Raw genomic sequence first — 27,214 nt, forward strand, 5'->3', positions numbered from 1 at the left:
CAGATCTTACACTTTTGTTTCTTCTCATTCAGCACCTTTTAGTATAATTTCAATTTGAAATAATTCATAGAAAAACCCAATTCATTATTACGCTGTCTGTATTTACTTGAAGAAATCCTTTCATTGGCAGATTAAGAAAAAAATATATCTTTCTGAACAAGAATTTGAAGCCACAGTGCTGAAAAAAAAGTGTCGTTCATCGGCCTCTGCTGGACAAATGTTGGTATTGCAGTTTGCTTAAAAAAATAAAGCAAGACCTGAGGAAACGGTGACATCACAAAGAATAAAAAAATCATTTCAATTCGTTATCTTTTGAAACTGCATTTACTTTTAAATTCCGAACATTATGCCTGCCCTCTGTCTAATATGCTGTCGAAGGAGCACTGTGATATCCGGCACTAAGGCGTTTGCTACCGATCCTTTAAATAGTTTGTCTCATGCAGTTTGTTCCTCTCTCTCTCTCTCTCTCTCCTTGCAGGTCGTTGGGATCTTCGCTGGCTTCGGCCTCCTCCTGCTGGTCGCCTCCCCCTTCCTCCTGCTCGCCACTCCCATCGTGCTCTGCTGCAAGTGCAAGTGCAGCAAAGGCGACGACGACCCTCTGCCGACCTAAGCCCCCCCCCACAAGAGCCGGAGTGGAGAGCCATTCCGAGGATGGGCCATCTTCTTTTGTTTGTTTTTTTTGCTTCCTTTTCACCACATTCTTTTCCTCCCACCAAGCTTCGAGCGCTTCATTTTTTTTTGGGGCTGAGCCTGCACCAGCCCCCGCCCGGGGGGGGGGGGGGGCTCGCTTCGGGACCCATCGCTCTGCATGAAGAGAGGCGTGGTAGAAGAGCAGCGCTGCACCTCGGCCTGCAGAGACGAGCAGGGGTCAAAGGTCAGAGGTGGTCCGAGGAAGGTGTGAGACGGTGGTGGGCCGTTGGGGATGTGAAGAAACACTGAGCGGCTCCAAGGGGCCTCACTGGGGGTTACTGTGGTGTGCTATGTTTGTGGGTGAGGACAAAAGGAGGGGGGGGGGGGGGGGGTCAATGTAAAGATCAAATGTTTTTCTCTTGTGTGGACCGATTCGTGCAGGAGCAGGAAAAAAGACATTCGCTCTGTTTCCGTCGGTTTGTCGTACGCAACAAAAAGCTTTTTTTTTAAATCCACCGCCGCCGCCGCCGCCACTACACCCGATGTAGCTCTGCAGATTCAGTCAGTAGCATCAGAGTCGCACCACGCATGTCTGGTGTCCACTCGATTTGCACACGGAACACGACCCGTTTCGTCATGCTCGCGACTGAGGTGGAGAGACGGGGAGCCGGTTGTCCCTCGACTCAATGTACAGCACGTCCTCTTGATGATGTCAATGTTTTATAACCTGTCGCTTTTAATAGACCCGTGCTCAGAGTAGTGTCTGTGTTGTACTTTTTGAGTGTTTTACAAAACTGTTAGGTACACGCGTGAAAGGGGATTTCCACTCAAGTGACGACAAGCAGTTTTGTTGAATATCCGCTTTACGCACACATGTTCTTTCACCGCTCTGCTCCCGATTCATTCTCCAGATGTCGGAGGTCATCTTTGTAAGCTAGAGATTGCAATTCCAGATTTTCATGATCCCGAATCCAGGCATTTTTCAAAACCGAGTGGGGATCCCCTTTACGTTCCTGCGTTAAGTTAATCAGAGGTCAGATTTTGTATCCACACGTCGTGGAGCCATTTTAATAAGTCACTTAAAAAGAGATGTCACTCCTGTAATTCTCAGTCTCCAGGTGGTAGAGTAGCCAAATAGAAATAAGCAGCCTTAAATTAAGACGAGCCAAAATCGGGCATTTCCCCCCCCGTGCTTTAAAAAAAAAAATCCAAATATTCCCAGGGAAAAGCATGTTTAAAGCATACGAGACAGTGAAGCCCTTTATCTCCAGATGATTCTATGATGTCACCCAAATGCCACACTGTTTATAGCCACACTGTAAAAAGACAAAAAAAGGAAAACCGTCACCTGATGTTGTGTGTGTGTGTGTGTGTGTGTGAGTGTGTGACAAAAGGACCTGTATTTCTTAAGTGATCTACATCCATCCACCCATTTGATACTCGACGCCCGATTCGACGTCCCTTTCTCTGCGACTTTACAAACACCGACCGGCCCATTGTTGCAAACTTGCATACGTTAGTGGTCCCGAGTGTCGACATTTCGCCCCCCCCCCGCAGCTGTTCCTCGCAGGGATCGTCTGAAAAGCCTAAAAATACATACGAAAAAAGAATGTTCCACTTCTGGGCACGTGATTATGAAGCTGCTCTATACTGTATCACTTTATCTATGCAAGTTTGTACATTACCATTCTCGGAAAGGCTATGGATGGGTCACAATCAGCCGTGCGTCAGTGGGACTATGGGTGGTGAGAGCGGCAGAATGTCCCAGTGGGTGTCACGACGTTTATTTAATCAGGGAAATGCTTATTTGGCCATTTTTTTTATTTTCTTTGTTTTTTTGGCGAAGTTTATTTTCATGTTACGTGAGTAAAAATGGAAAAAATTACGAAATATTTCCGTTTTGAAGAGATTTTATTTGTTTTGTTTTGCTACCGTGCAAAGTGATCTGCTCATATCCCTTCTTACGAAATCGACCAGTGTCAGTAGCATTTCATGAGGAGTGTGGCTACACTTACCAAAAAACAAAAAGTCAATAGTTCACAACCGTAGCTAAATCATTGACGACTCACTTCTGTTTTCTTAAGCTCAGTTCTGATATTCCACGTATTATTCCGTGTTGATAGTAGCCTTAAAATTGTTTGCGTACTATAACCGTAGCCTGTTGCTTTCACCGACCTCACCTATCGATATCAAAGCCGAAACCTAAATTTGTACCTTTTAGTTCCTTAAATGCTTAAAAGAGTGAAATTCCAGATTTCCTTTTGTTGTTTTCATGACAATCGTGCCAAGCAGATTTCCTGGACGGGATAGAGGAAACAGAAGTGTCTACTGTATGTGCTTTTTGAGCGTGTATTTGTAACGTATTAACAGTTTCTACAGAGTGGAGAATATTTTAATGCTTTTTTTTTTTCCTGTAAGCGCTTCACTCTATATATGGGTTTCATTGTTTTCCTTTGTGCGCGTGTGAGTGTGTGTGTGTGTGAGTGCGTACATGCGTGCGTGTGTATGTGTGGTGCCTGCTGTGAGTCTCGCAGCTGAAGTCAACTCAACAGAAACAGTCAACACACATGAGGGCGAGAGAGCATCGTCACCTTTTTCACAATCTATCAGGGCTCTGATATCACCAGGGTCATTTCAAACACGAGTCATTTAAACCCAAGGAAAACAGCATGGAGGTCTGGAGCGGGCACAAACCAACAAACTGTCAAACGAAAACCACGGCCGCCTCCATTTTCTTTCAACGCATTCTTCATTGTATCGGCTGTATTATGCAACTAAACAGAAAAACATCAGTCACGTTGCAGAATAACGTCTGGTGTAAAGATTTAAAGTCGCGTAACATCGGCTCGGTTGGAGAACGGGACGGTTCCACTGAGTTGCAGGTTCCTGTCATTTGACCCGTGAAGGGGGATGCAAGTGGATTTTACAAAGAGCTTCAGATCTACTTTGCGGTTATTCTAAGATCGAGTTTGTTTATGAGCAGCAATTGAATATTTTATAACCCTTTGTGTCAAGAGATGGCGCTGCATGAGTTTTCTCTGACTTCTACGTGTTGAATATTAATATATTGTAGCCGCGAAAAAGATCTTTGGAAATGGTAGCGTGTTCACCCTCTTGACCAGAGTTTTTTTTTTTTTTTTTTTTTTTAAATTGAACAACTTCATGTGTCTGTTTCTTTCTTTTTTTTGTTGTTGTTTCTTTTTTTTATATATATATATATTTGCCTCTGTTACATCATAGTGGTTGTATTTGCATTATCCTTTTTTTAAAGAGCTTCTTCTGTCTCGACTGGTCAATTCAATTTCAATCGCTCACTTCAGTGGATGATATGCTGTGTGTGCGCAGGGGCTTGTGTTCATAGAGGTGGTCAACGATGTCTGTCCTCCAGTCAGTGGAGGTGAATTGACCCGGGTGAGGAACAACATTGTAAATTTGGCATATCTGAATCAGCTCTGTACAAGTTTAGACTCGACATCTCCGTATAGCTACAGTTCCACTAACACTGTGACACCCGGTATTAAAGGTTGTTGTTTTTGTGATTCGGCTCTCGTCATTCATTTATAAAAGTGCGTTGGGAATATTGAGTCTTATGTGAAATGCCTCCCTCTGGTGTTGGAAGTGAGAGCTGCAGCACAGAAATCATTTCTAAATCAGTCTGCAAAAGATACACCATGAAAAGTAACAACTCAGAACAGAACAAATAAAGCCATAAGTAAAACCTATATGAATTATTATTCAGAGTTATCTACACTTTCTCTTAAGGATTTATTACCTCTGCTGATGAGGTTTTGTTTTGGTTTATGTTAATAAGTTATTTGGCATGATTACGCAAAACCTACTAGCTTTCCATGAATATTCTATAAGTGTGAATCCATAACAGGAGGTAAATGCATTCATTTATTTTCCCGTTCTTTAACATGGTGAGGTAGAACGTTTTTCAATGTTTCTGTTTATATCTCAGACAATAATTTGTGGATCTTGATGATAAAAAAAAAAATCCGGAATGTTTGGGGGACTGCTTTTTATGAGTCTGGGTAATTTAGAGCAGATCCAAATGAAAATCTGGATGAAGTGAATTTAAATGTGGTTTCCAAAGGCCTCGGCGGAGGTACAGTATGTGCTCCATTCTAATTCTTACTATTACAAGGAGATACTCAACAATAATTTGAGAGATGAGCAATACACTCGCATCAAAGATGAGAAATGAATAACACATGAGCCTGTAATTTGTTTTTCTTCTTGTATTTGTTCTCATCTCCATAATTAATAACTCACAGCCCAACTTTTTGAAAGCTGCATATTTATCATTTTCTGCTCCCAACGACAATCATTTGTAGGAAACGCTCACATCCTCTCGTCTGGTCTGTGTTTCACTTGCGTCTTTTTCCCTTCATATCGGAGGCAGCTCTGTCTGTTCATCAGACATGTGTCAGCCTTTTGTTAAGGTCTGCCAAAGAACAGGTTGTTCTCTCCCTCTCTCTGCCTTTGTGTCTATTTCCTGCCAGATGCTGGATTGGGAGCATTAACAAGACAACCCTGAAAATGAAAGTGCAAACGCTCGGTGATATATCATCCCTCACCAGCTGTTCTCTGTTTGGAAGTCTCTCCACCAATCACTGGGCCAGACCACAGGAAGTTGCCATCTGCGGGCACCATGGTGACAGGGTTTGTGGATGGGAGTTGGAGCTGATGTGTTATCTGGAGCAAATGAGGTATGATCCTGGGGAGGGGGGGCGGAAATGGAGAGATGGACAGAGAGACAGGGAGGAGTGTAGCGCCTGGAAGACAAAGAGCCGAGGCTCAGGGAAACAGGAGATGAAGAGCCAAGCTGCCTCGCCGGGAGAGGGATGGATGAAAAGAGACGAGACGAGGCCTTCGCACCTGCTCTGTGCAGAACACAAGGTTCTGCTATCACACGTGCGCTGGCTGCGGGCCGATCGGGCCGCTCTGCTCTGGCTTCACCTTCCAACACCCCGCTGCCAAAGTGTCCTCCTGCTCCCCATCAGCACCCTCTCCTCTGCTCAGTGCTTACAAACCACACAACCCACAACTTACTAGCAGCCCTTCAGCCTGTAGGCTAGAACAGGCCGCAAGAAACTGTCAAAAATACAATTTCTGAACAAATAAAACTTGTTGACTGATCCTCTAAAGTAAGATTCAGTAAGAGAAGTGGCTGTGGAGTCCAGTCTATGCACGGCAGTTTACTCTCCTGGTGAAAGGTTGCGGTCTCTGAACTTTGTTTGTTGCTCTAAGAGGCCGGAAGACGTGAATACATGAACCTGTATTTCACAAGAAAACAGATCAAGACAGAGATCAAAAGCATTGTCGGGTGTAAATCCATATTTACATGTATTACTGTGTGACTCTCCTAACCCAGTGACCAGCTCATGAGTCCTTGATTGTATTTAGCAACGTATAGCTGTCTCAAGCCTAGGTTTAGAAACCACTGGTTTGGTCCATATTTAAAAAAATAATAATTAAATGCATATTCAGTTACAGAAAAAAAGAACAGAAAGTTTTACCTCCTGGAAGTCAATCAGCACTCTGCACAGGAAAGATTCCCATAAAAAAAAAAATGGTTTCCATAACACTACTATACTGGCATCGCTGAATTATCCCTAAACTAGAAGCGATGTATCCATGTTGCCCAGTTCAAGGCTACTACAGACTATTCTGCATTACAATCTGAAAATATTATTTAAGAAGTCATTAGATAAACACTTCTGTTTAATTTTTTTTTTTTTATATAATATGTTTGTAGGGTTAAAATGTTTTAATGTTGCATGAACAGAAGTGTTGAGGATAGTTTAACGTTCTCATGATGGATTCACGTTTATATCTAAACTGCATCACGACGCAGTGGTTATGTTGTCAACAACACTAAGATCCACTCGACTGTAAATGGTGAATGTGTTTGCCAGGAGAGGGAACTAGAGTTCTGTAAAAGCCTGTTTGTCAACAGTGATACAAACCTAGATTTCAAATACGGTGAAAACTTGAAAGTGACAGGTCGATTCCCGGAATCTTCCTTTGCACATTTTGAAGAGTTCAAGCTTTTTTGCACAATTATCAAACATCCGGATAAATGTCAAATCAGCAGGGGGTCAAACAGCAGTGATTCATTCTGTGGTTCAGCATCTTTATTTTCTGCGTTCACGTGTTCCTGAGCGCAGGTATTACAGACTCCAGTCCACCGCACAGCGTTATAAATACAACTCGGTGTGTTCTGTCCTGGTGAGTGTCGCTTCCTATTCCACCGGCTCTTCCCTCAGTCCTGACATGTCACTCCGACAGGCGTGTGCCCCCGCTGAGGAAAGAGTGGACTAAACACATGTTGACATTAAAAGCTAAGAGCTCCCTGCCAGCTCTCGATGGGGGCTGAGGATTAATAATAAGCTTGTGTGTTTGCTCATACTTGCACACGCAGCACAAAAGGAGTCAGACTGCGACCAGGGGCCATTGTACACCCACCGGTGACTGACATCTGCTGACAGGGTCCCGCCTCCGATCTATTTTATCCCAGCATGCAGTTGTACTGGTCTTTGTCCCCTTAAGCCTGTGACACCTATTAGCGCTCATTAGCTTCCCGTGGTTGGGGAAGACAGGGCTGTGGTTTGTCAAAGCGACCACAAAGGATGTGTGTTGATGTTGTTCTGACAATCAGGCACTTAGATTGGGACTTGACAAAAGCTAATTTCCAACGAATAAGTGTTGTCGATGATGCACGGAGCACCGTAGATATCTGGGAGGCATCAACATTAAAGGAATAGTTTGACATTTTGGAAGATGCGTCCACATCAGATGAGAGGATTCAAACCAAAAGTAAAACCTCAGTAAATGTTGATTGTTTCCTCTCGTTCATTTCATCTGGATTTTCTTCCTGGAGTCTTTGAGAGTCAGTGAGGTTGCCAGGCAACCAGCACAGACTCCTTGATCTCACTGCTCCCGACCACAAGAAGTCGATTGTGTCGGAAATCGTGTCCTCGCTGCTCCCAATGAAACAGACACTCGATGGTTTACTCAATGGTCACTTGAGATCTCCATCCATCCATCCATACTTCCATCCATCCATCCTGCTTATCCTTTGAAGCTCGCAAGGGGCCGTGGCCGATCCAGTTGTTAACCACGACGTGATCACATGATCACATGACCATTGCTTTTGTCGTCCCAGCATGGATTTTTTTGATGGACATATATCAACACACAGAACCCGGCCTCTCTATTAAAAGGGTGGAGGGTTTATAAAATATACAAAGAGAATGGTTTCAGACACAGCCATGTTTATCTCTGCCAAGTACAGTTAGTTTTTTTTTGCCTCTGTACGTTGGTTTGTTTATTTGCTGGTTTGTCAGTGGGTTTACGCAAAATAATTCCATGATCGTGGAAAATCGAGGATTGGCAAATAAAGAACACGTTACATTTTGTCGTTGATTGTGGAATTTTTTAAATTTCACTTGGGAATAGTTCAAGGATTTAGATGAATAAAGATCAGGCCTATTTAGGGAAGCGATATCTTTGAGTGTTTGTAATTTGGTGCAGATTCATTAGATGTGTCGAGGCTGTTGGGCCTTTGTAAATGTTCGCACTTTATTGAGTGTCATTGTATATATTTTTCTTTTTTTAAACCTTTGAACAGTTAGCTGTTTCTTGCCCCCACAGTCCAAACTCTGTGCTAAACTAAGAAAAGCTAAATTAAGCCTAACTAACTGCTTTCTGGCTTCAGCGTCACTATCCTCGAAACGTGTTCTATTCTCTCAACCAAAAAACATTGTGTTGTGAACTGGATTTCACAATCAGCACTGTTGACACCGGTCAGGCTGTATCCAGTTCATCAGACTGTTAAATACATGTCATTTAGCTGAAGCTTTTTTCCAAAGCGACTTACATTTTTAGTGCACTCAACATTTGATGAGGGGCCACTTAGGGGTTCAGTATCTTGCCAAAGACACTTCGGCATGCAGATGGGGAAGAGTGGTGGTTTGAAGCGGTTACCTTCATGTTGGAGAACGCCCGCTCTACCCCCTTGGCCACACCGCCCCAAATACAACACTGTCAGTCCGTGTTGATTTACACTCGAGGGTTCTGCAGAAGAACAACCCGTCAGTGACAGGCTCTTCATGTGTCATCACATCCCTCCTCTCCCTTTACCTAGACTCCACACCTTTATAAAACCCATCTACCTCAGCCCACTCCTTCTTCCCCCCCCCCCCCTCTCTGTGTTTGCTCTCCTGCTCCACATGCCTCTCCCTCCCTTCGCTCCATTTCTGTCTGGGAGAAGTTTGCCTGGGGTCAATCACCTGAGCCTCCTCACCTGGCCCCTGACAGGCCTGTTGGGATGGGGGGGGGGGGCCTGCCTGCTGAGGATAATGGTTGTTGAGGGCCGCGGGGAAAGTAGCAAATTCTGTTTGCTGTCATGATGACATATCTGGGAACAGCGCACACCTCAGGGATTTGGTTCACAATGAGCACACAGTCAAATACAAACAGGATTTAGCCCCTATTGCCAGGTGTAGAGAGAACAGAGGCAGAACCCCTCAAATAAATGTTTTTTTCCAATTCAGATTGAAGAGAGAAGCGTTTCCTTTTTCACGCTGCCCACAAAATTGGCTTTTATCATATGCTCGAGGCTCCAGTGGAGAAAATAAAAAAAAGAATCGATTTTCATCTGTGGAGTTAACATGAAGTTTGTGAAATGGAGCTGGAACACTTTCCGGCTCGCTGCTCTTTATGTAACGTCAGTCATGTCTTTCAGCCGCTGACGGTTGATCGGTTTTTGATCAGTGGAACTGGATCCGTCAGCGATCAGACATGATGTACTGTACCGAGCTCCCAGGACCACCACAGCTTCCAGTCACGCACCTGTTCCCTCACACACACACACACACACACACACACACACACACACACACACGCCCCTGCCCGTGGTTTCAACTTGACTCTTTCTCATTAAAGACTCTGGGAAATTTGACAGGTTTTGACAGCAGAGGTTTCCACATAGATCTCGCCACAGTGACAGATATCCGACAGCTTGGCGATAACCGCTGCCTTATTGCAGACACACAGGTGTCCCTCGTGGCTGACGACAATGGGAAGCTCTGAGTGATGGATGGACGGGAGTGATGAGACGTTACATAGCTGAATGCATGCTGGGACAAAAACCTGTGTCAGGGTCGTGAACTCGCGTGAGATCATTGTGTCCAAATACTGGCCTCACTCCGGTTTGACTGTTGAATGTTTGTTCTATTCTTGATGCACGTTTATTAATGAGTTGACATCAAACTCAACCATTCCTCCGAACCCCCCCCCACTCCCCCTACTTCACCAGCCACTCCTTGCCCCCGCCCCCTCTCCTCCTCCTCATTTGCCACCTTCTCTCTTTTCCGCCTGTGAATCAGCTCCTTAGCGCTGCTCTTAATATTGCTAGAGTGTGCGGTCTTTTTTTAACGCGCTCTGGCGTTCGCTCCTCTCGCGTGCCCTCTGTCAACAGTAAACTTTCTGAAAAGCGAGCTTAACAGGCCGTGAAAGGGTGGCACAGATGGCTACATCCTAGGTGGTAATTATCAACCACTTCCTCCCAACAAAACCAAAAAAAAAAAATAGGAAGAAAGAAACAAGTGAAGGTGTTGCCGTCAGGTCAACTGATGCCACCGCCACGTTCGCAGGCTCTCTGGCAGAGAGCTCAAACCGACGTGCAGCGGAAAGGGGGCCCTTCTGGAGCCCGAGACAGCCCGCTGACAGGGTCACAGGTCAGGCGCAGCCATAAGAGGATGATTTTTGGCTTCAGTGCACATCAGCCAGAAGGAGATCTATATTAAAAGGCCATTCTAGTTGGCTTGAAAATCCCCCCCCCCCCCCCGTTTGTCTAATGCGCTATACTGCATGAGCAGGTTAAGCTCGGTGTCACGTCTTGTTTAACTGAGGTTCTCCGGGAAGTACTTGAATTGCACTCTAATGGGTAAGCTCTGATGTTGTGTAATGTACAGTAGACAGGCAATAAGAGCCAATTAGTCTGAAAGTGTTGCAGTCGGCACTAGGTGCTGGTAATGGCTGCGTTTATGTGCACTCCAAACAAGCCAGAGGCTGTTTTTTAGGAGCTCCGCCATTTATTTTGCTGTAGATCTATTAAAATTGAAGGTGACAGCTAATTTGAATCCTCTTTAATTTGGGGTAAATTGAATACACTACAAGGTGATAGGTCAGGCTCCCTCCCCCCCACCTCCGTACAAGCCGCCCGCCGCATGCAAAAATATGTAAATGTTGCCCATATTAGAATCTTTGTCTGGTTGTCATTCTCACATGGGGCACATCAAAGCCATATGACCTGATTTTGCACCTGCTGTTTAATTAAATTGACAAGACAGACACAGTCTCCACTCCCGGTGATATACAAATCTGGCTTTATTACCCCGGCAATTTACTGCTGGGCGGTAATGGTGCCTGCCAAAGTGCTCCCTCAGAAAAGATACACAAACACGCACAACAACAAGTTATCGCAGTTCCCCGCTTCCTGAAGACGGGACCAAGAATGCCAAGATCAAATGTAATCACAGGAAGAGCAGTGTGCTGTTGAGGCCCACGAGGCGTCCACGGTGTATCTGAGGCACTCACCTGAAAGTTCCACTTACTGCAAAGTCCAATACCAAATACAACCAAACTGACTCAAGCAAATCACCATTTAATTCACATTTAAATTGTGTTTGTCAGTGGGACCAAATGGTGAGTACATTACATTACGACATCCCTTTTTGGGATAACAAGACACCCCTAATTTGTAAGAACATACATTTTCATCCATTATTACACATACATAACATACAGGGGAAATAAAATGCCTGTTGACAGAGACATACATAACAAGGGAAGATGTCTCTAAAGATGTCTTACAGTGAAGAGAACGATTCATTTTCGGTGTCAGATGTTCATTAACCACTCGTCCCCTATGAAAACTTGACTTGAGGGTAGGTTATGCTCAGGGAGTACTGGTTCGTAATACACTTTATCTAAACACGTTTTTAGGGAAAGGCGTTTCTATCTGTTTCAAGTGACCACACTCACAGGTCGGGAGGACTTGTTGTACCATCAAAGACAGCGGTGTGAGGGATAACAATAAATATTGTAGGACAGTCTCTCCTGAAAGGTATTTAGAATGTTCTTGATGACATGCTACATAATGTCAAAAACAGCTAGAGGATTTTAAGTAGCTTAAAGTAACCAAAGTTTTTCATAGAAAAAGGTTTGTCAAAATTCCCCTAATTACCTCACAATGGCTTGAATGTATCTCTACATCTCCCTTCCTCATTTTGTGAATGGTATCTCTAAAATATAATATGGCTCCGCCCCTGCTCATCATCTTCCCATCCTCTCACCTGAGGAGCCTCTTCCAGCTACTGAGCCCCAACCACGAGCTGACAGGATTGGTTTCTTAGGTTTGTGACATCACAAAACCTGGCTGTTTGATTCAGTTGTTTCAGTCTGGTGTCCGTTCACTGCAGTGTTAAGGTGAAAATGCTCAGCCAAGGTGTTGACTACTCATTTGGCTCCAAATATGTCTTTCATTATATTAGAGGCATAATTGGGACATGTAGAAATTATGCAAAAGAATGCACATCAAAGGTAATAAACACATGAGTGCTGGACAGAAGGGACAAACACCAGAAAATGAGAAAAGGACACCATATGAATGCTCCCACCAACCTTTTTATTTGCCTCTCATGTCACTAACATTTCAAGCACATGCAGGCCCTTCTTCAGATACATATAGTTAATGTGTATAAAAGCTTATAAACCCTGCCTGCTTCCTCTCCTTCACCAAAACTGGCCATGTTACTGGAAGTTACAGATTCTGATACAGCCCTGAAACCTGATGTGAAGCTGTTCAACCAGTTGACAACACCTCTAATGAAGCATGCCGACATTTCCTACAGGTAGAAGGGCTGGGAGTGAGGCTATATACAGTAAATAACTGTTATAAAGTCAGCACAGCAGAAAACCAGGAGCCGCTGTAAGAGCGAGTGTTTGCGAATGAGCACTACCGGCCAAACCACGTAGAACAGATTTATTTAGTGAATACAGATTGTGTACAAAGCTGATATTTGACATTTCTGACCTCATCCCTCACAGCAACCGAGCTCAGCACAGCAAAAAATCACATTAGATACCGAGTCTGACAACAGCTGTTACATATACTATATGTGGACTAGTCACCAGCTGCCATGTGGCCATTCTGCTGTTAGGCACCTCCGCCCATGAAGGGATTACACTATCTGCTGAGTATCTTCTCTGTGAAGCCCTTTCACAACGAACACCACAGGCCTCTGAACGCCACACGCTACCTGTGAATAAAAGTGAGCCCAACGATCTACCTCATACTCAGCAGCAGATTGAATTATGATTATTAGCTTAGCATATTAAACTAAAAGTCATGACTTGTCGTAAGATAACCCTTATTGCTAAGAGGCAAATAAAAGCAGCACAATATATGTGGAGTTTTATCAAAAGCAATAAAATCAGTTGAGGAGCTGTAGCTTAAACCATAGAACAGCAGCTAAGTATATTTATGAGTAAGATTAGTAAAAGGCCTTAACATAAAACATTACACACAAACACACACAGAGACACAGACATTTGACCCACAAGAGCAACATCTGCAGGAGAACTGTCAGTAACTATGCTATTGACATTTACTAAATCATCCATCAATCATTTTTAGTGCTAACAATCTTCTCTCGACTTGTTTCTATAAATACTGCTCCTTTATATATCTACAGTTCCTGCCAATAGAATGTGTCATGTCAATTCAATTCAATAAACTTTATTGGCATGGCATTTACATATGTCGCCAAAGCACAAAAACAATATTGAAGACAAAGGATCAAACTAGAACACACACCTCAGCCAAGGCTCAAAAGTCCCCTTATCAAACCACATTTAATTTCCCTAAATCTGCACCAACATTTTGTGGGTCTCTTCATGACCTACACCACATCCTTTCACCAAGTTTCGGGAAAATCTGTCATGCAGGTTTTGCATAAACCTGGTATGGGTATGAAAATATACCCTGCTTTGCGGGGGTCATACTTTAACACTGTGACATCTGCCCAGCTGCTGTCACAGTGTCCTTGCAACACGTTTATCTTCAAACATCCCTCTCATCATCAATTTGTGCCGGTCCCCTGACATCTGGCTTGGATGCTAATGTTTTTATGTCGCTTTACCTGAAGTGATCCTGTCGGCTGTTTGGTATTTCTCAAACTGAGAGGGTGACGGTGTATCTGGACACATTTGGTCTCAGTTGCATTGTTTAATTTGCTGATTCATTTTCACTTTGAGGTCTTGTGGGTCGAATTTGAAAATGTCTAACTTTGGTGACATCTAGTGGCAGTGTTGAAAAAATACACTGCATGCCATTTCAACGCAAAAAATGATTATTAGCACACAAAGAAACAATCAATGTCAATAATTTGGGTTTTTTATGCACTTGACTCCTCTAGTATGAAAGATTTAACTTCATAAAGGAGACATCGTGCAATGCATCATGGATGAGTGCGCGTCAACATAACATTAAAGTATCACCTGGTTTTCTATGTTACGGTTATATAGGGGTTTTGGGTTTAAAATGCTGCGTGCTTTCAAGGTGTGTGCACAAAAGCACACATGTGTGTGTCTGTGCGCGCAGATTTGTGATTGCATGTGAATGTGAGACATGCCCCTGGTTGCAGTAGAGTGTGCATCTCAGGCAATCCATAATAGATGATGAAATTTGGCAAGCCGTCCAGCCTTATGGTCCTTTCCTCCTCCTGCAGCTGCCTGTTTTCCCAGAACTCATCTGTGCTGCTGACCAAGAGTTGTGTGTGTATGTATGTGTATCTGAGAGAGAGAGAGAGAGAGCGAGAGAGAGAGAGAGAGAGAGAGAGAGAGTGAAACTGTGTCCGTATGTCACTGTCTTTGCCCACAAGCGCTCCACGAGCATCTTTCCATTTCTCAATATGTCAGACTTGAATATGAAAACGGGCAACTTTTTCATCACTCAACCACCATGTGCACATATGGCCACAAAGCTGAGGGTGAATGTCAGAGTGGAGTGGAAAGGCCAAAGAGCAGCGGCGAAGCAACAAAGCACCGCACACTTTAAATCCAAGTCACACTGCGGCCACAGAGGCAAATCACAGTTTGACACTTCTAATGTGTGAATGTAATTTCAGTAAAAAGAAACAATTTTAGTCTCGAAATACTTTATCAAAAAAACTTCAACAATCGTATGGGAAAATGTGTGGCCTCTGGGGAATAAATTTCATTTACTCATTCATGATTAAAGTTCAAATTCACTCAATTAAAATGTTCCTAATGATGCTTCAGGTGAACAAGGAAGATCAGAACCACTCTGATCCCTCTATGGTGAAATACCACCAGCAGTCAGCTAGCTTATCTTAGCTTAGCACAAAGACTGTAAACAGCAGGAGGCAGCTTCTCTGCTCAGATTCAGATGTAACCAAATTCACCTACCAGCTAATCTAAAGGTCACTTATTAACACATTACACTGCAGTTGTTTAATCAGTGAAACCACACGGCAAAAGAGACCTGGGGGGGGGCCAAACATGGAACCAAACCAAAGAGGGCTGGGCTGGTGGCACGGGGGCCTTATTACGAGGGTCACAGAATAATGTCGTTGCATTTTCCTGTACAGGGACAATCGTAGAATTTTCTAGCACAATTCTTGTTGCTGTGGACTGACACAATCAACAGTTTTTGGAGCCCCCCCCTCTCAGCTCAGGGCCAAAGAAAATTGCCGGGTCTGCCAACTCTGTTCCAAGATCCCTGCACTTGCTTTGGGGATGAACATTTTTACGTGGGAAAGATGAACAAAACATGAACTTTGCCTATTTTAATATACATAAGTGATATTAGTGATCTGGCCCATGGAGCAAGAGGGTTGGCCCTCCTGTGTCCGCTCTAAAACTTTGAACAAGAGTTGTTGAGGTTGGTCGCTGATTTATTATTACGATTTATCAAACATTATCGGCTGCTACGGTGGCTGCTTCAGGGCCTCCCCGGATAAATTGTTTCAAAGTCATTGACCCACAAAGTTTCTCTTTTTCGAGCACACTTGCATCCACACAAACAAACAGTGGTGAGTAGTGTGCCATGATTGATGGTATAGGTTGGGCAGGTAAGGTGGGATGCCTGCGCACAGGCTGTACAGCAGCTGTTTTCTCCGAGCAAGAGGAGAAGAGAGAGAGAGAGAGAGGGAGAGAGAGAGAGAGGTCGAACAGGAGGGAGGGCAGAAGGAGAGAAAAGAGAAAACGAGAAAAGGCAAGTCTACCTTCCTCCTGCCCTTCAGGCAGACCAGGTGCCTGTAGCTCCACGCTGAGTCGTACCACAGAACCTGGCACGACTGCTCTCGGCCAGGTCCTCCTCATCGTTCTCTCCTTCCCCAAGGATGGCTGCAATTAATACACACAGAGAGTGCACAGTGCAGAGAAAACATGCTGAAAATGACAACGCCCCAAGCCACGGCACATGGAAAGGGGAAGGAGAGAAAGAGAGACAGAGGGAGGGTGAAAGAGAGAGAGAGAAATTAGAAAAACAAAGAGAGAAAGAGAGAGAGAGAGAGAGCCAGGGAAGCACACCGGAGAGCTTGTTTTATAAAGGTGCAGGTGCAGGATTTGAGTGACTGCCAGGTTGCGCTCTCCTTTTGGTTCCATATTAGCGTTGTCAGCTTTTCACCGCCCCTCTCCTCACCTGCACCGCTCCATCCCTCACCATGTTCTGCTGCTCGCTCGTTTCCAAGTGCTCCCCTCTCACCCAGACTCTACAGGAGCCGCAGCGGTGGAGGGAAGTTTGGCAGAAACTGTCGACCTTGCAGCCACGCTTGTTCTCGATTGTTCGAAATACGTTGGAAGTTCCGACGAGTCAAATCGAAGCTATCACACCTCCACACAACGCAACACGGAGATGTCACTCATTACTGGTGAGTCAGCTGAAGGGGGTGCTGTGACATTATGAATAATTAGGCCCCGCTGTATTAAACTGTAACTACAGAGATACAAACACATAGTCAGGACGTGTGTCATGTGGAGCTGATTCAGATGTCATGTCTTGCTGCAGACGGCTCCATCATCGCGGCAGGAATCTTTCTCATCCCGACAAAAAAGATGTTGTGCCGACGCTGAATGAGACAATGCTTTGTTGACATTGCTATAAATTATGCATTTGATAGTTTTTAAATGAAATCAAAGTAGCACATAAGTTCAAAACAGTATGATAATACATATTACATAAAGTAATACAACCTATAGTTTCTTCCCATATGTCGTCCGTGCATGCTTGACAAATGGTAACACAGATTTTCTACCATCAATAATCATCTGTGTGTTACCTAACGTCTGATCATCAGGGGTAATTTTGAGATATGGAGAATCCCCAGCACTCTTTTGGAGTCTGGTGAGCGTTCATGTTCAATATTTACTATGCAGCTCAGTTTTTGGTCTCCATCAACTCCAAATGTTTTGCTGTTGAGCCCCTGAATGTTTCTCAATGATCCCCTAGCTAATCACATTATCTGCTTGGTTCTTTTCAGGTAAGGGTTTAACAGATCTTGATTTGGAAGATCAGAGAAAACCACAACAGTCACGAAAAACCTGTGTGGAGAGGAGGGAAACTGGAGAAGACAAAGATAATTATCTGTAAGTTATTATATTATAATCCCTATGAGCAACTCTTATCCCATATGTCATCATTTGTTAGCGTGAAGATACTAATTTGGTAACTTTGACTTTCATTTGAGAATGTCACATCCATTTATAGACCACCTCAATGTAAATGCACAGTGGTTAAACTAAAAATACAAGGGTGTTTATAAAAAAAAGATATGCACAGCACCTGTTTGCACCCTCACTGAAGAACAGCTGGCAGTACAGAGAGACCTCAGCACACACCCTTTGAAAATATCCCTGCACTGGCCAAGTCACACTGAACAGACCTGTATGTGTGTGTGTGTGTGTGTGTGTGTGTGTGTGTGTGTGTGTGTGTGTGTGTGTGTGTGTGTGTGTGTGTGTGTGTGTGTGTGTGTGTGTGTGTGTGTGTGTGTGTGTGTGTGTGCATGTGCATGTGCATGTGTGTGTGTGCAATACATCTCCAATCCCTAGATCTACACTTCTGCACAAGCTTCCATTAGATCTTAAATACTTGACTTATATCTGTTTAATTAAGCTTCCATGTCATCATTTTATCACATCATTTATTTATTTCTGTCCCTACAGATGTTTGGATGTTTGCCTTCACACTGAGAGCTATTTATAATCAGTGAGACAGATGTCTCTCATGACAAAGGCAAACCTCTAAACTTGCTGAAAGGCACCCGCGTAGTCTACATATGTTCACACAGGCAAACTGTTTTTATTTTTTATTTTTCTGAACTTGCTTAGTGTTCCATTGATTGTTCTGTTGAATTTTGAGGCATGTAAAGTGGAAAATGAACCGATTAAATCACATTATACACATTTTACTCAAGGTTTTCTGCTCAGTGTTGAGTTTAGAAGAATATTTGAAATTCCTTTTATTATTTTAGTAAAACCTGGTAAACGAAACATGAAATATAATATATTGTTTAACATGAATTACATTTCTACTTAAACCAGCCTCCACATTGAGGTGGATTCAGTTATCTATTCAGATGTTTCGAACTGATGAAAAGCATTCTAGTCCTCCGTGCTTGACATGAGCCGAGCTCAGAGAGGGAAAAGTTTCACAAACGGCCAAATGTCACTAATTAGTTTGAACCCTGCATTTTTGATGAAGCCAGTTGGTGTGGTGGCGTGGTGGTGTTGGCAGGGGGCAGCGGGAGGAGGGGGAATTGATGGGCTGTGCCTCAAAATGTAAATTAAACAAAAGGCGGGAGTTCACATGACAGCTTTGGAGGGGCAGGGCTGGAGCCTTCTGATTTCTCTGTGTGAGAAGGAGAACAAGTGGCGCACAGTGCACCAAACATTGGCACATGGCAAACAGCTCGGAGGCAGCAGAAGCAAAATAACTTCTGTTCCAGGGAACAACAAAGGAGGAACAAACGGCGTGGCCCACAACTTTTTGGTCCTTATTATTCTGTGATTTCGTAATCAAGAGGATGGGATCTGATCTACAAACCATGGACAGCTGGTTCATTTCCACCGCCGGGCCTTGTGGGAGATGTAGTTTCTTCTCTCAGCGACATATGCAAATCCCAACTGTCCCTCCCCTCTCTCTCCGTAATTGCCGACTTTTCAGTAACAGAAGGAGGCCCATTTGTGTGTGCATATATGTGCGAGGGTGAGTGTGTCTGCGTGTGCAGCCTATGCTCTTGTCAGGGTCCAGCCTTATTTCACGGGATAAATAAAAGATGCAGAGTTCTTCTGACGGAGCCCGGCAGAAGGTAGACACAGACAGGCGAGGGATTCGTCACAGAATCTGGGCCGTGCATGGCGCCGCATCGATTCTCCATTCGGATTTCATAAGGTTAAAAAAACGCGTTGCATTGTGGGCCGCAGATTGTGTTGTCTGGGCGTCCCTCAAGTGACATGTAAAAAGCCGGCCCCCCATCTGCCTGACAGATTTGCGCGGGCAGCCCCTGCAAGCTTCGGCGAAGAGAGACAGGTGGGGACGGACACGCGGACAGACTGACGGACGAGTGCCACTCAGCACCCCTCAGCTGTCGCCAGAGAGGAGGAAGTGGAGCTAACTTTACCGGAGACGAGCTGTGGCAGGCGACATGCAAAACTTTGCCAGACGACGCAGCAACCTGAAACCTGCGAGGAGCTTCGGAGAGAGACAGCGCAGCGCTACACCTGCCTGTGAGCTCCTGGTAGCTCCACAGGGCAGGGAACAGACCTGCTGATGATACACCCAGACAGCCTGCACCAGGGTAAATTATGGTAATGGCATGCAGTCATCTGCCTGGTGCCATTTGACTCGACAAAAACACTTAAACACTCCATCTATTTCTCTAAGTGGGAAGCAGAGAGGCCATCTTGGATGGGTGGGCCTGTGGGTTTCTTGACAGGAACAGAGCAGAGGAAACGCGGCGATGCTGCAGTGACATCCCGTCGCAGGCTGTTCGACACAGAGGCGGGCGGACATGCCTCCTCAAAACCTGCCAGCATTGATGGACGTGTTGCCATATATTAAATATATGACAGGGAAAAGAATATATACTTAGAGCGTGACTAAACCTGTAAATGGAGGCTTCGTAAATGTGCCATCACTTTACATGTCTGTCAATTCATTTCCATATTTGCTGGATGAACTATTAAGATAAGATAAGATAAGATGTACCCTTTATTTTTCCTCCGTAAAGGAAATTCACAAATTACTTAGCAGCACAAGAAAGTAGCAGTACAAAGGGAAATATTGTAAGACTAAAAATATGAATAAAAATAGAAATTTTATCTAAAAAAGTATATTTAAGACGATATATATACACACAAGGGTTGTGTTCATGGTCAATTTGTCTATTATTTGTTATGTATTAATATACTGAATGAATACTCAGTCCAGCAGAGAGGGCATGAGAGGGGTTGTCCATGATGGCTTTTAGTTTTCCTCTCACTGCCTACAGTCCAGATCCATCCCGTCCACACAGCCAAGATCCATGCCCAACACAGAGCTGGCCTCCCTCACCAGCTTGCTCAGTTTGTTGGTGCCACCTCTCCATGCACGTCACAGCAAAGAAGATGACACTGACCACAACAGACTCAAAAAACATCCGTAGAAACCTGGTGCACAAAAGACCTGAGCCTCCTCAGAAAGACCATCCTGCTCAGTCCCTTCCTGTTGTGGGCCTATAGAGACAGTTGACAACCATAGTACAAGTTCAACAGAAATCATTTAATACTATTTTTTTGTGAAATACACATATTTGTGTCTTACTAGAGGAAACACATTGAGTTTTAATATGTAGTGGTTTCATGATGAGGTTCTACTCGCTCTGACACACATTCTTCACTGAGCCTTACAGGTTCTGGTCGGCCCTTTCTTCCAGTATTCATTCAACTGTCTGAGGACACTGAAAAATTGTGTCTAGGTCGAGTCTCAAGTCCCTGGTGTTCAAGTACGATTCAGGGTCCAAGTCACACCAGAGGAGTCCAAGTATATTCCCCAATACCTGAATCTGAGTCATCAAGACTGTAGATGTTGTAAGTTGAATTAAGGTCAAGCAACATGTTTCAGGGCGTCTGTTTTGGCACCTTAGCACCAACTGTTACTGACGTCATGTGAATCCACATGAAACTAGCATGAAATTGAATAATGTAACAGGATTTATATCATAACAATATCTAAAGCCAAATACATATCATGGCCTATTAAAAAAACAAAGAGTCCTTGTCAGCAACTTTCGTGACTGAAAGCAGTCAAAGCCCAAGTCCAAGTCGAGTTATGGGTCGTGAAAATCGAGCGCTACACAACTGAGACTGACATCAGAGTGGTATCTCCTCATCTCTTGGAAGGAAAGGTACAAACATGCACACTGAGAAGAATTCTTCCCTGAGCAGATACCATTAGACATGCTTTTAGTCTGATCACATTACGGTCGTAAGGGCCACGATGTAATGACTGTTCAATCAAATCAATGCTCCCATTCAAACGGGGAATCAATAGCAATATGTTGTCATTACGAAACGTATCTTCTTGCTGAGCAGCTGCTCTCCCTCTGGGAGCTTTCTCTCTCCTCTCTCTCCGTTTGTCCCTCCATCTCTTCCTCGCCCTCTAACTGAAACACTAGACAAGGCTATCTGAATGTCAGACACAGAGTCGATACAAAACATGTCAGCGGCAGGTCTCGTCTCCGTGAATGTGCTGTCAGGCTCTTTATAAAGGATCGGATTCAGGGGAATGATGGACAGATATTTATCTAAATTCCAGGGCCCAACACTATTTTACAATTGTTCAGCCGAGGTTTTAGGCAAGTTAACGTAGAGTTAAGCCACAGAATATTAAATACATTTCCAGTGAACTTTGAAATTCAAAAAGACACAAGTGCATCAACAATGATCAGATTTCCAAACGCTGATTTAAGTTAAATTAAGATTGTTATTTCATTTCTGAAGTTCCATTTACGACAGAAGAAAATAACTTTCTTACATCCGCAGAGGAGGTAACGTTCTCCTTAACTTTTGGGCTGGATCCAGACAAAAGGGCGGATCCAGAAATTGTTGCACTTTTTTTTCTACTTGGATGTTGTTATTGGTTTCAAATTTGGGACATTTTACGTCAGCCGAAACCCATTCAAAAAAGAAACTCCCATAGCTGCATATCCTACATCTTACTAAGACTTTGAGCAACACCATCGATACAAAAATACAATGCAATAAAGTAGGGAAATACTCTCAAATAACAATGTGAATACATATATGCCATGTCTGAGAGCCATGTTGTTTTTTTCCCTCAACAACATTTCTGACAGGCGTTTAAATTCAAATTCCAAGGTGACAGAGGGCTTCGCTTCATCTGTGCTGTGAACCGTGCTGTGATATATTTGGTCTGAAGCAGGAGCGTCTCATTCGGTGGCTGACATTTGTTTAGAACAAATGCACGTATACCATATATTCATTTTGCAGGAGACAGATGGACGGGGCAAACGGCAGTGAGCGAGCGGAACAGCACGTCAGAATTACAGTGCAGAGAAACCACCTTATGCCTTTCCTTCTGCATCACGCTGAACACTGGGAGGAGAAGCAGAGCCACTGGGCCTAATTAAAAACCTTATCTTTCATATGCAGGGTGGCTGATTGAGGTCTAGAGGAGGCATGTACCGACTACTTCCGTGCACACGTATGCACAACAGTTATTCAAATGAATAAAACTATTTTAAAGACAGCCTTTGAAAGGTAATACGGACAGAATGTGAGCAGGGATGAGCAGGGGGCGGAGACAGAGAGAAAACATCAGGCCACGGCTGGGTCTGAGGAGATAAATGTCACTTCCAGCCCTCCGTTGGCCTCTGCAGCACAAATGGAGCGACCGCTCTCCTCTTATCGTCAGCTGCACACACATGCACGCCGCTCTCTCCCGCTCGCTCTAGAACAATTAGCTTTATGGTGGCTCAGGGCCTGTGAAATGTCATTCTGCCAGGTAAACTAGCTATTATATCACAAAGGCTGCAGCTGAGTCAATTATATAGCATAGGGAAGAGGGGTAAAGAGCAGCAGAGGAAGAGAAGGGCCCGAGAAGCGGGGCAATGAATTCATGAGTTCATCAAACGGGGAGGCAGAGGGGTCAGCGGTGAGAGAGGACGGGAGGAGACAAGAGGAAGAGAGATGGAGAGCTTCAGTCTAGTAGATTGTCAATGAGATGCTAATATGGTATTTACATCAGAGGAGAATACATTAACAAATCAGATAAGACACAAAAGAGTGTTAACTCTTTTCATCTGTTTTTTTATTATGATTTATTGTCACTATACTGGAAATCGAAATCGGCTCAAATTAAGGTCAAATTCATTCTATTTGATATTTGACTCCTTGCTTTCATTTTCACAGTGACATGTATCATCTCCTATATCTCGTCTGATATGTATAAATACAATTTGTCTATAATGTTTTATTAAACCCTTATGATAAATAAATGTTGCTGATGCTTGACATTTTACAGTTTATCCATAACTTTATTATAAATAACTAGAGAAAAGAAGAAAACACAAATACAACCAAATATATGAAACATAAAGGCAGACACTGATATGTTTGTAAAAGACACCTACGAGTGACAATATGAGGGATGAGGTTGGCAGAGGAAGAACTCACGGATGTGACTCTTTTTTCTAAGAGTCTGTCACAGATGCTGTCCTCTGTGCAGAGTGACCAGATGGAGGTTGATGCTCAGGGCACATGAAGGTGGCCCCCGGGGGTCCTGCCATCCTCACCCTCCTCACCCCCTCACCCCTGAACTGGGGCCCCGGCTGCAGGAAGGGACTCGCTCTGCCACCGCTCACAACCCCAAAAAACGTCTCCCGTCTCCCCCTTCACTCCCTGCCCTCCTGCAGCGGACAGTGCCCAAATGCCAGAACGTCCCACCTGGGCCTAGCCAAGCCTGTCCCTACTGTCGGGGGGTTACAGCGTGACATGCTGCGCTGAGAGCACTCACCCCTGACGGGAACACAATGGCCCAAGGACTAGCTGGCTGACTGGGCTCGGTACAGATAATACTGTTAATCGTGCAGAGTGGCAAACAGCTTCCCAGAACAATGACAAACCGGCAGAGCGGTGATTGGAAAATATCTCCCACCACTGCCATAGACGTACCCACACAGACACACACACACACACACACACACGGACACATGCACTCAAACAGGTGTGAAAGGAACACGCACACAGATTTTTAACATGGAAAATGTCTTTTAAGCTTGCACCTCTGAGGTCCTATCAGCCCAAGGTGTTCCAGCCTGATAGAGATGAGAAGAAAAGGAGATTCCTGCCTGTTTTTCACACAGAGAGTAAACCAGCAGCAATCCTCCAGCCTTTTCTCTCCTATAATCTTAGTTGTGGAATAACAAACACGCGCTGGTCCAAAATCCTGAGTTTGTTTTCTTTGCCCCTTTTTTCACTCTGTCTGCCTGATGAAATATATTACACATAAACGTGTCGTAGAAAGAGATAAACTTGTTCAAACCACATACCATATAATATAGGGACGGGTCCTTCACAGAGGAAGTATTGTGAGTAACATATCCTGCTTAATGTGCAAGAGCGACTAGAATAAACAGTGCAGCTCTAATATACAGTCAACACGCTGGCACAGAGGCATCTGTAAGAAATTCCAGAAATAAAAAGTAATAGAGTAAGAAATCAAACTGTAGGAAAGATTAAAAAGTTTGTTCCAGACATCTTCCTAAACTACATGCTCTAAGGCAGCTTTCCACACTAAACGTCTCACAGATGTCCAAGTGTGTTTAACAACGTACAAACACTTGGATGTAACTTTGTTTTCATTTTCACTAACTGCAGATCACCCACTTGAATATAGATTTTCACTTTGGTCTGGATAGATTCTAGTGACACTCCTCAAAACGGCCTGACCTGCATTAACTGTGGCCCAAGGAATTTGCACTGTAGCATTACAAAGACTGGTATTCTAACCTGACAATTTAAAATGTGACTTTTAAATGTTATACTCACACAAATCCTTTGAGTTGCCAGTAAATAGTAGAAAATGGACATGGTTTATTAGTTTATTCCATGACCATTAACACATTTTCTGTCAATTCACCATTTAGTTGTTTGCCTTTTTTGCTTTGACTTAGTAATTTTGTAGGCTTTAACACTGTAACTCAGGGATAACATTGATTTGCACTGTGGATATTCTCATTATGCATCATTTACTGGTGACAACACTGGTTTTGTAGTATAAATGTTACAGTTGTTGGATTTGCCTTTGATAGATCATTCACAAATAGACTCTGTAACTGATTGTCCAGTTTGGCCCATAAGTGAAGTCAGTAACCTTTGCTTTGCCCAAATTTGAAGTTTCAGCTCTGAGAAATATTGATTTATAAAGTTATACATATGTTTTTAGAGAAACCATTTAAATTATAATATTGTGATGATGATTATATGATATTCTGATATTTACCTGATTAAGACCATATTCCGAATAAGACACATTCCCTTGGCATGAGGGTACATGTAGTAGAACGTAATGTTGATGTGAGTGATAATCAGACTATGCTCTGAAGTATGTAAACACAACTATGTATGGAATCCTCAGTAAGAACTTCATAAAAACATCCTGAGTGCAGCAAAGTCTTTTTCAGAATAAGTTTAAAAATCAGAATAATGCTGTGTTGCTGTAAACACAGTCACATAGATTCCATTCGAGCAGTTCACTAACTTCACTCCCAGTAAGAAACAGGAACAGTTTCCATTCAGGTAAACAACATTTGCATAGTATAAAGGAGACAGAGTAATTATTTGTCTGTGCAGTATATCATTTGTGTATTTTCAAAGTTTTCTACGAGGCTCGCTGCCTCACAGTCACGCTGTTATGGCCAATCCGGCTGCTCACTGCTCAGATGTCTTCGAATTGAGTGGCAGCCTCCCCAGCTCGCCTACATCTGGGGTGTGAGGGGCATGTGTCGCACACAGTCACACGTCCCAGAAACCCACTCTGTTTATCACCTGCCGACATTCATATTCATGTCACTATGCCTCCCTGGCCTGAGACCGGATTCAGCTAGTTCACTGACCAGCGAGGCTTTATTCTGCCGGCAAGCTGCTGAAAAGCTAAAAGCGTCTCACAGCTTCCAGCGGAAAGGTTCTAAGAGTGATCTTCATCCTCTGAGCGGCGCAAATCAAAATGCTCCCAGAGACTTATGCACTTGAGAGGCACTGACATATCTGAAGCCACGCTGGAGGTGCATCAGAGAGCACATTTCTTTTCATGAATCTAAAATCAAACCAGAATTTGACATTAAACAAGAACAAAATGCTCTTATAAATATGAGGTTCCAGCCGTGTACACGACTTACGCCAGCGTGTGCACTTTGCAATGATCACAGGCAGGACATCTAAAATAATGGTAATACTCACAAAACTATGTGTTGTAAAAGGAAGAAGTACATTTTTATACTTTAAGCACCCCAGTTCATTTCTTATCTGATATGATACAACTTACTTAGTTTTACCTTTCCATGAAAGTTAACCTTCGTGATGGGATTTGGCCCATGTCTGTGTGTGTGTGTGTGTCTGTGTGTGTGCGTGTGTGTGTGTGCATGTGTGCATGTGTGTGTGTGTGTGTGTGAATCACAGGGGGCTCCTCTTCCCTGTCTGGCTCTGGTTTTGGCAGCCCTCCGTACTCTGCCATGCATACGGAAACATGCAGGAGTGGGCCGGGAATCAAGGTCAGGCCTGGAAAACGATGTAGCAATACTCCCAAGACCTGACTTTCTGCTGAGTTTGGCATTGTGGCGCCTGTCCCCCGAGGGCCACCGCCAGGAGTCACCCATCATGCTTATCCAGACCAACCTGTAATGAGCTGCTGGAAGACAGTTCTACTTAGAGCCGGCGTTCGGAGGCTCTTGGCATGCCGCTTCTGTGGAAGGGGCTACATGGTCTTTTGGCACAGGCACTGGGCCTACTTCAACCTCCCATAGATTAAATGTTACTTAGCAGAAGCCCCCGTTCTTGGAAGACGTTGCAAGAAATCCTGCAATCGAGAAAAAAAACCGAAATGAACGAAACGACAAAAATATATATTAACGAAATAAAGAGATTACTTGAAACGACACACATCGATCACTACAAGTCCACAGCCATCCGATCCAAATTTCGAAAAGCTTCATTTTGACTTCCTTAGAAAATGACAAGAAGCGAGAGTACAGGCTGAAAGTACAAAGACGCGGAGATCAGAGAGCCCCCATACCACTTTTGTGCTGACCTTAAAAGGAGCGGCGCACTGTGCAAACATCTGGTCCATCAGCTGGATCCTATGCATCAGCGGGCACAGGGACACACTGGGACAGGTTGGCGGCTGCCTTTGACAGCAACAGTTAATTTCCAACATAATCAATTTATGTGCAGCTCCGTAATAACCATCTGTGTTCTGCACGAGGAGGACAGT

General features: G+C 43.9%; 1 protein-coding gene across 2 annotated transcripts in view; it reads left to right on the plus strand.

The window, feature by feature from the left end:
- Window positions 1-4,169, plus strand: part of rnf144aa (ring finger protein 144aa) — a 33,401-nt gene extending 29,232 nt beyond the window's left edge. For both annotated transcript variants that reach the window (XM_062396979.1, XM_062396980.1), the window contains exon 8: window positions 479-4,169. In XM_062396979.1, the coding sequence (XP_062252963.1) occupies window positions 479-610 (132 nt within the window). In that variant the 3' untranslated portion in view covers window positions 611-4,169. The remainder of the gene's footprint in view (window positions 1-478) is intronic.
- The last annotated feature ends 23,045 nt before the right edge of the window (window positions 4,170-27,214 follow it).

This window comes from Platichthys flesus, chromosome 10, assembly GCF_949316205.1.
Source record: "Platichthys flesus chromosome 10, fPlaFle2.1, whole genome shotgun sequence".
NCBI classification, from domain to species: Eukaryota; Metazoa; Chordata; class Actinopteri; order Pleuronectiformes; family Pleuronectidae; genus Platichthys; species Platichthys flesus.